The sequence below is a fragment of the Mustela nigripes genome, chromosome 8, assembly GCF_022355385.1.
Source record: "Mustela nigripes isolate SB6536 chromosome 8, MUSNIG.SB6536, whole genome shotgun sequence".
Taxonomy (NCBI): domain Eukaryota; kingdom Metazoa; phylum Chordata; class Mammalia; order Carnivora; family Mustelidae; genus Mustela; species Mustela nigripes.
The window spans coordinates 5,596,262-5,606,043 of record NC_081564.1 but is presented as its reverse complement, the minus strand read 5'-3'; the positions used below and the strand labels follow the sequence as shown (position 1 = coordinate 5,606,043).

At 48.3% G+C, this 9,782-nt stretch overlaps 1 protein-coding gene across 1 annotated transcript in view; it reads left to right on the top strand.

The window, feature by feature from the left end:
* DNAH10 (dynein axonemal heavy chain 10) overlaps positions 1–9,782 on the top strand; it is a 140,082-nt gene that overhangs the window by 56,789 nt on the left and 73,511 nt on the right. Inside the window, 5 exon segments of the mRNA XM_059408227.1 lie at positions 1,225–1,378; positions 2,787–3,020; positions 4,358–4,480; positions 6,766–6,999; positions 9,117–9,340. Of these exon segments, the coding sequence (XP_059264210.1) occupies positions 1,225–1,378; positions 2,787–3,020; positions 4,358–4,480; positions 6,766–6,999; positions 9,117–9,340 (969 nt within the window).

Genomic DNA, 9,782 nt, shown 5'->3' with positions numbered 1-9,782 from the left:
TAAAAAATCTTTTAAAAAATTAGAAAAATTTAGCTCTAAACGGTTGCCTGTTGCTTAGCGGGAGGCCTACCCTGGGTCTAGGGTGGACGGGGAGGTGTCACAGGCCGGCAGCAGGGAGCGGACACTCTCTCTCCTTGACGTAATCGAAGGAGTGGAGGGAAACTGGAAAGGGGTCCCCTTCTCTCTGGTGAGCTGGTGTTATCCATGCTGTGCACCTGTGTCCCCCTCACCCCCCACTTGGGCTGTGACACCCCTACTTCCTCTCAGCTCCTGGCCAAGGCCTGGGAACGGGAGGAGGAATAGTAGAGTCTCCTTTCTGGCCAATTCTGGTTTATGTTTTTTTTTTTTTTTTTTTTTTTTTTGGTGAATTTTTAAAAAAGGATCTTATTCGTTTTAGACAGAGTGTGGGAGTGGGGGGAGGAGCAGAGAGAGAGAATCCCAAGTGAGAATCTCAAGCAGACTCCGTGTGGGCTCAGAGCCTGACAAGGGGCTCAGTCCCACGACCCTGAGATCACGACCGGAGCTGAAATCAAGAATCAGATGCTCAACCACCGAGCCACCCAGGAACCCTCCTTTGGGGTAGATTTTTACCAAAAAATTCAGTGATCTGGTGCTTACAGCTTATATGCTGGTTACCTGCATTCTAGAAGCTGGTCTAGCACCACACTTAGCTGCTTTATTACCTGCATTCCATGTAAATGGAACTATTGAAAAAGGTCAAATGTGAACCTTGAAAGAAGGCCGGATCGGGCTCAGGGCAGAGCGGCTGTGCGCCCAGAGGCCTGCCCTCGCGCTCCCGACCACGGCAGACCCTGTCGTACTGGCTCTGTACTCTGGTTTGCTCTCGGCTGTAGGTGATTATTCAATGTGTGGATCTACTGTGTCGTGTCCCAGTCATGCCCCCAAGTCAGTGCAGTCCCCGTGGGCAGGAGCATGGCCTTTGCTCCCCTGGGCCACAGGCTACGTGACGGACGTAGGTTCCCAAAAGTCAAAAGCTGCCTGTTTCCTTCGATGGTCGTGAAGACGAGACCTCTAAGCGGGTATCTTGCTGGAGGCAGTTTCCTGGGTTCTGGAAGCTGGATGGATTTTTGGAAAACTCTGGAAATGTGATTCCAAGGGTGCCCTCATTTATAGTGGGATTTGTCCTGGGGTGTAAGCGGGAATAATTAAACTCGTCACTCCGTCCAGAAAGCATAAAGGTTTTTAACGTGGCTGCACTTTCAGGCATTGGAAAGAGCTTATGGAAAAAACAGGCGTGTTTTTTGAGATGACGGAGACGTTCACCTTGGAAAACATGTTTGCTATGGAACTCCACAAACACACGGACGTGCTCAACGAGATCGTAACGGCCGCTGTCAAGGAGATCGCCATTGAGAAAGTAAGACCGTTTTTAGTTACAAAACAGTTGAGAATAGAGAACTATTTTTATTTCATTTACTTTCAGTGTAATTAACATGGAGTCTTCTATTACTTCCAGAGAATTATTATTATTATTATTATTAAAAGATTTCACGTATTTATTTGAGAGAGCGAGCGTGAGCGGTGGGAAGGGGCAGATGGAGAGGGAGAGGCAGGCTCCTTGCGGAGCCCAACATGGGGCTCGATCCCAGGATCCTGGGATTATGACTTGAGTCAAAGGCAGATGCCTAACCCACTGAGCCACTCAAGCTCCCCCTGGAGACTTACTTTTTTTAATGCAAAGGGAAAACATTCATTATAGTACTCGTTGTATTTGAGTAATAAGGAATTGTTAGCTTTACAAATATGATTTCTGCCTTGGTTATATATTTTATTGTTCTAAATTGTAGTTTTCTTCCAATGCATTTATTAAATGTATCCATGGATGCTCATGGGAGAAAACTGAGAAAATAAATCACTTAAAATTCTACCGCCCAGGGGCACCTGGGTGGCTTAGTGGATTAAATCCTCTGCCTTTGACTCAGGTCGTGATCCCAGGGTTCTGGGATAGCCCCGCATCGGGCTCTCTGTTCATTGGGGAGCCTGCTTCCTCCTCGCTCTCTGCCTGCCCCTCTGCCTACTGGTGATCTCTGTTTGTCAAATAAATAAAAAAATAAAATCTTAAAGAAAAAATTCTATCACCTGAAGGTAATTATTAGTAACATTTCAGTGTATGTCCTTTAATACCTAAGTGTGTAGACACAGGCATGCACAGACATATACACATGTACACGTACTATACATACAGTCGCACACACAGGTTTAAACACACATCCATGTACATAGCCTACACATGCGCGGACACATGCATGTGCATAAATGCACACACCACACACACATATGCAAACACACATACATGCATCACATGCACACAGCACACACAGAAATATCGATACAGCTGGCTTTTGAAAATACAGTCATTAATGGGCACATTCCTTTGTAATCGGATTCTCTTGTTTCACGGCAAACATAGCCAGGATCATGTAGGTGTGCAGGGAGTGGGGCCAGGAAATCTAGACCCTGGTTCTGGGGCTGAGTGACCTGGCCAAGCTGAGTCATGTCTCCAGGTACCCCATTGGCATCTCTAGACTGTGGATAGTCGTCCTTACTTTGCTACGGTGCTTTGCGGACGGGAAGGTGATCCTGTATACGCCGTGCTCACCGGGCACCTAGCTGGTGCTTGGTCAGTTGATGTTGGGGTCACCGTGATGGAATGTCTGTTTCCCTGGAAAACTGCCCTGGGCTCAGGAAGCTGCTACTGGGTGGGAGTTCTGTTTTTTTTTCCCATGTCTGTGCCCAAACCGCTCTTTTTTTGTCTTCCCAACCAGGCGGTGAAGGAAATCCTGGACACGTGGGAAAGTATGAAGTTTACTGTGGTCAAGTATTTCAAAGGCACCCAGGAGCGAGGCTATATCTTGGGGTCTGTTGACGAGATCATCCAGAGCCTTGATGACAACACCGTCAACTTGCAAAGCATCTCGGGAAGCAGATTCGTGGGGCCTTTTCTGCAGACGGTTCACAAATGGGAGAAAACGCTTTCTCTCATCGGGGAAGTCATTGAGGTGAGGAAAGCAGGAGAGCACTTTCACACGAGAATATTTGGTGCTCGGACACCGAGGACCCTCCCACACGCTTTTTCTGGCTGGATTTATTTTGGGGATGGGGGTGTGTGTGCACATGATTGGGAGAGTCAACCTGAAGTTTTATTTCAATGTTTTTTCCAACGTTTTCAATGTGTTTGTAGCTTCTCTGATTCTTCATTGGGTCTCTTTCCTCTGCCCCTGTTCTTGTTGGATACTGTCCTGCTCTTGTTGTCCGGGTACGGTCACCTCCTTTACAAAATGGAAGAATTTAAACATGTTTAAAGCCCTTTTCAGGTTTCTCCATATTTATTCTCCAGTTTTCCTGTGTGTGTGTGTGTGTGTGTGTGTGTGTGACTGTCTTTCTCCGTAGTGGGTTTTTCTCTGTTTTTGCCTCTGCTGACTTCACTTTTCAAGGGTTTCTGCAGTTTCTTCAAGTCCGCCTGTTATAGTGGACAGCGCTGAACAAGGTCTTACATTATTTGGTGGCTTGGTGCTTTCTTCTTGTGGGAAATTCTAGTCCAGACCTCTCTGAGTGGCCCAGGCTCAGCTCACCATTTTTGTGTGGCTGTCTTTCTTTTTTCCCTCCCAGATGAGGGGCAAGGGCCTTGTTAGGCCACAGACCTGAGTTTGGGCTGGGTTGATACCAGCCCTGGTTCACGGGCTAGGGAGGCAGCCCGGGCCCTCACCCCTCTCAAGCATGGTCTTCCTTTGCTTGCTTGTTTGGGTCCATTACTTTTTGTTAGGTAGGATATAGCGCTGTTTTCTTTTTCTTCATTATTAAAAAAATTTTTTTTTAAATGGATGTGAAATTTATGTAATGTGAAATTCATCATTTTATTCATGTTTAAGATTTATTTATTTTAGAGAGGAGGGAAGGAACGGTGGGAGTGGGAGAGAGAGAGTCTTCAAGCAGATTCCCAGCTACGCACAGTCTGATGCGGGACTCGACCTCACCACCCTGAGCTGTAAGCCAAGAGGCGCCCCTGTCTGGGCTTTTTTTTTTTTTTTTTTTTTTTAACGATCTGTCTTTTGTTCCTCTGGGTAACAGGGCTCCCACCCCTGCTTACAACCAGAAGTTTCTTTCTTGTTCTGGGCTGGTGCAGAGAGTTTTCTTTTGCTTTTGTGTGGGGCTTTGTATCTTACCATACTTAGCTATGATTTCTCCAGCATTCTTGTATATTTGGGAAAGAGTGTGCACGCCCGCTCTCTGATCTTGCCTGGGGAGACTTGTGACCTGCGCCGCTGCACATCTGTCCTGTCTTAGGGTGGCAGTTTGCCCTCCACACCTGTGCTGACTTTGCATTGTGCACTTTCAGATTTGGATGTTGGTTCAGAGAAAATGGATGTACCTTGAAAGCATTTTTATCGGTGGAGATATCCGCTCACAGCTTCCTGATGAGGCAAAGAAGTTTGACAACATCGATAGAATATTTAAAAGGGCAAGTGACCGGTTTCTGTTTTAGTTGTGAGAGGACAGTGATTTGAGATACATTTACTTATGTTTCTGCTTGTAGTATTTTGTCTATTAAGTAGCTTCTGAATTTTTTTAAGTTTCTTTATTCCTTTTTAAGTAACCTCCACACCCAACATGGGGCTCGAACTCAGGGCCCTGAGATCAAGAGCTACGTGCTTCACTGTCTGAGCCAGCCCAGGCGCCCCTAATTCTGAATTTTTAAATCATTACATAGAACCTTCATCTGTTAAGATTTCTGTTTGGTTTTGAGCCTCTGGCACATGGCACTGAAACTTTTTTATATTGATTTTTGATTATAAAAGTAATACTTGCTGGGGCGCCTGGATGGCTCAGTGGGTTAAAGCCTCTGCCTTCGGCTCAGGTCATGATCTCAGGGTCCTGGGATCAAGCCCTGCATCGGGCTCTCTGCTCCACAGGGAGCCTGCTTCCCTCTCTTTCTGCCTGCCTCACTGTATACTTGTGATCTCTGTCAAATAAATAAATAAAATCTTAAAAAAGTAATATGTGGTTAAAAAGCTTTGAAAATGTAGAAAGGTCGGAAAAAAAAAGTATCTTCCAGAGTCCCGTGACCTTGATGTGACCACTTTAGTGTGATGTATATTTCTTTAGTCTTTTTTTTTTTTTCCTGTGCCCATGGGTTTAAAAAACAGAACGACAGGGATGTTTTATATAATTTCCTCTTCTAATTTTCTTTTAGTATTATGAGAAAGAAAGGTATTTCGTATTATGACACTGGAGAAAAGATGCTGGTGGCTTTATAAAACGTCACAGTGACTGGCTGGACGTTACTTTAGTTGATTGCTGTAATGAAACCTCTCGTTCTAAGAGGGATTGTTGGCTTTCATCCATCACGTGCAGGCACGTGCCTCCTGCCTGTTCCACATTTACGATGAATATTTCATGAGATGCTGGTGGGAAGTAAATTGCCCGTGAAGGAGTCTTGCCCCTTCTAAAGTCCTTCCCGGAAGGGGTTGTGCTGGTCATCGCTGCCCCTGGTCATTAGTGGGGTGAGGGTCCTAACCCGGAGCCACCTGCCTTGGAAGCTGGGGTGCCTCAGTGGTGTCGTGCTCTCTCTTGTTAGGAGGGGCTGGTTTGCATTTGGGTCTCCGCTATCCATTAGAGCTGATAATATTTCCTTATCATTTGCGTAAGCTTTTTTTTCTTAAACTTAAAATCATACAATGGATATTTATTATTGAAGAATTAAGAAACTATTTTTTTAAAAGATTTTATTTATTCATTTGACAGACAGAGATCACAAGTAGGCAGAGAGGCAGGCAGAGAGAGAGAGATGGGGGAAAGCAGGCTCCCCGCTGAGCAGAGAGCCCAATGCAGGACTCGATCCCAGGACCCTGGGATCACAACCTGAGCTGAAGGCAGAGGCTTTAACCCAGTGAGCCACCCAGGCGCCCTGAATTAAGAAACTATTAAAAAGAGCAAAAAATCTCCTATAATCCCCAGATAACCATTTTGATAGGTCAATAGCCATCTTTCCAGAATTTGTTTATTCCTGTGTAAACATATAAATAAGAATTATAAGTAAATATTCCACAAGGTAATATCATTCTTACCCATGTAATGATTTAAAAAAAAGTTAACGACTTTGGCACGTATCTCTATGCATAAACACGGAAAGGATCACTTTCAGCCACCGACAGACCCAGGTTCCTGTTGTTGGATGTTGGGGACATTTCCCTCACCATCCCCTCTGTGTGCCACCGTGGTGAAGAGTGCTGGAGGGACAGTCCCGGGACACACTTGTGGCCCAGAGTGAAGTTTCCGGCTTCATTCTCCCCGGGAAGGGTGACTGAGGGCCTTCCACGTACCCACACTGTTGCTGGCCCCTGGGATACCTCAGAGCCAGAGAGGCTAAAAATCACCAAAGGCTGATTTTTTTTTTTTTAAGATTTTATTTATTTATTTGACAGAGAGAGATCACAAGTAGGCAGAGAGGCAGGCAGCGCCGGGGGGAAGCAAGGTCTCCACTGAGCAGGGAGTCTGATGCGGGGCTCGATCCTGGGACCTGAGACCATGACCTGAGCCGAAGGCAGAGGCTTAACCCACTGAGCCACCCAGGCGCCCCACGGGCTGACCTTCTAATGCGAGGATGAACACATTAACTTCAGAAATAAGTAAATTATCTCCAGCACACTGGGAGGTGCTAGGGACCCTAAGGCTGCCTTGGACCCCCAAAAAGGCTATGGTTTGGGCTTGTGTTGGTTAGGAGTGTCCCCTCTTGCCCTCACCCAGATCATGGCCGAGACCTTGAAGGATCCGGTGATCAAGAGGTGCTGTGAGGCCCCCAACCGCCTGGCCGACTTGCAGCACATCAGCGAGGGGCTGGAGAAATGCCAGAAGAGCCTGAACGACTACTTAGACTCCAAGAGAAACGCTTTCCCCAGGTTCTTCTTCATTTCCGATGACGAGCTGCTCAGCATCCTGGGGAACAGCGACCCGCTCTGCGTCCAGGAGCACATGATCAAGGTGGGCCCCCGCGATCCCACGCCCACACCCCGGGAGCGGCTGCCCATGCTGTTCCAGGGAGGCTTATTCCCCGAGGCCCAGGGCTGGGAAACGCTGCTGGGCTCTGATCGGAAACGTCAATCTGATGAAATCCGCGGAGTCTGAAACTATACAAAGATTCCATTGTTATTTGCTGCTCTTTTTCTGAAGTCCAAAAACAAAGACTAAGAAGCAGAGGGTGATACTGGATGGGACTCTGGAGCCAGGTTGACTGGGTTCAAATCCTGGCTCCGCACAGACCTGCTGTGTGACTTTTGACTAGTTACCTAACTTCTCTGGGACTTGGTCCTTCCTTCTTTCTTTCCTTCCTTGATTCCTTCTTCTCTTTCTCTCTCTCTCTCTTTGCATCAGTTTTATTTATTTATTTGAGAGAGAGGGAGCTAGAGGGAGAGGGAGAAGCAGACTCCCCACCGAGCAGAGCCCAGCATGGGGCTCGATCCCAGGACTCCAACATCATGCCATGTGCCAAAGCCAGCCACTTAACCGACTGAGCCACCCAGTCATCCCTGAGCATTGGTTTCTTACCTAAGTGGGGATAGCCCCAAGACTTACCTGCTTCAGTGGAGTTGTTATTAAGAGTAAATGAGTTTGTGGAGCGCCTGGGTGGCTCAGTGGGTTAAGCCTCTGCCTTTGGCTCAGGTCATGATCCCAGGGTCCTGGGATGGAGCCCCATGCCAGGCTCTCTGCTCAGTGGGGAGCCTGTTTCTCCTCCTGCCTGCCTCTCTCTCCGTCTCTCCCTGCCTCTTTCCCTTGCTTCTCTCTGTTCCTCTCTCTTTGTGAAACAAAGCTATGGGGTTGCCACACTCTTTGTCCCCTCCCTATCACAGCTCCTCCTCCCCTTTTGGGAGGCAGCCACTATTAGGATTTGGTTGGGATTCCTTCCAATTTGCATCCTTGGACACAAACGTGTGCATATCTGTGAACAATACCGAGCAGCCGGAGACAACACACAAAACCGTCTCTGGTGGTAGCCAGCCAGAGCATGGCCAGAAGGAATCTTGGATGAGCAGGTCAAAGCTCTGTGTTTAGTATCTGCCTGAGGCAGGGGCTCCCAGCCTTGACAGTGTCGCGAGTTGGCCGGCTGCTGCTGTGTGTGTGCGTGGGTGTGCTGGGGGCTGGGGACACTCATTGACATCCCTGGCCTCTACCCACTAGAAGCCAGGAGCATCGCTCTCTAGTTAAGACCAGAACTCTCTCCTGACATTGCCTTGTGCCCCCCTGGGGGCCCAATCATTTGTGGTTTTAAATTGGGGTCGTAGAAGAAGCACACCTTCCTTCCAAACAAGCAATTGTTTGGGATCGAGCACAGAGCTCCATACTTGCCCTTTAGTGAATGCTGATGTCCTTCTTAAGCTACAATTCACATCTCGGGTTGCAGGTGTTCCTTTCTCAAAGGGGAGTTTTATATCTCATTCCTGCTCTCATGAACAGATATTTGACTGTTTTAGAAAAATGTGTGTTAGAAGTACTTCATTTACCCGTGGCACCCTTTTGCAAACCTCTGGTTTTACCGTTTAAAGCCTGCTGTCCTAGCTTCTCCTCTCTGCTCTGTAGAGTGCCTTGTCTTCTATCCTGGGTCCTGAAAGACTCATTTTTCTGAACAGCATTCTGACCAGTATCAGTGACGATTGGCAACAGACGGCCAGTGTTTTAGGTGCCAGCGGCCTCTCTCGCACGTTGTTCGATTTGACCCTTCCAACCTCATCTTGGAAGTGCCACAGTTATGTCTATTTGGGGCAGAGAGAGAAGCTGCAGCTTGCCCCAGGTCACCCAGAAGGGCCATGGGGGGATCCCAGCACACGTCGAACTCGTCAGCCCCGCGGTGTTGAATCACCAGGCTGCCCTGCATCTCCTCCGCCCAGACCCCTCTCCCCACCTGCGAATGCCCTAGAACCCCAGGTGTGGGCAGGAAACGCGTCTTCTTTTTCTTTCTTGCTCTTTAACCCCAGACAGACCTTTGCACAGTGGGGGGTAGACGCAGGTGCCCAGCATGGGCCCCCAATTGGTGCTCGCATCCTGGTGGCTCCCCTGTGCGACCAAGGTCCGTGTCACCAGGTGGATGTCCCGCTGTGTTGCAGATGTACGACAACATCGCTCTGCTGAGGTTTCAGGATGGGGAGAATGGAGAGAAGCTGGTGTCTGCCATGATCTCGGCAGAAGGAGAGGTCATGGAGTTCCGCAAGGTCATCCGGGCCGAGGGGCGCGTGGAGGACTGGATGACGGCCGTGTTGAACGAAATGCGGAGGACCAACCGGCTGATCACCAAAGAGGCTATCTTTAGATACTGTGAAGACAGAAGCAGGTAGGGTCGCGACTGGGAACGCAGGTCGCTTTCTCATACGAATAATCCTATTGGATGAATGAATACTTGGGGCTTGGAGTAGAACAGGCGATGTTCTGAACGAAGTTTTCTTTCCTTGTAGTAGTTAAGCTGGTCCATGCATTGTTTGTCTTTCAAGGATCACCTAATTCAGGACTTCTCCCATCCAAGTACTAACCAGGCCCGACCCTGCTTAGCTTCTGAGATCCAGCGAGATCAGGCGTGGTACAGCCGTAGACAAACTCAGGACTTTGCAAAAGGTGTTGGTGGTATCTGGACCAGCAGCACCCGCCCCCCCCCCCCCCCCCGGAGCTTAGTAGAAATGCAAATGCCTGGGGGCCCTCCCCTAAATCTGCTCCATCCAGAAACTCTGGGGGTGGGTCCCTCTGTGTATTTTATAAACTCCTCCCCGGGGGGGGGGGGG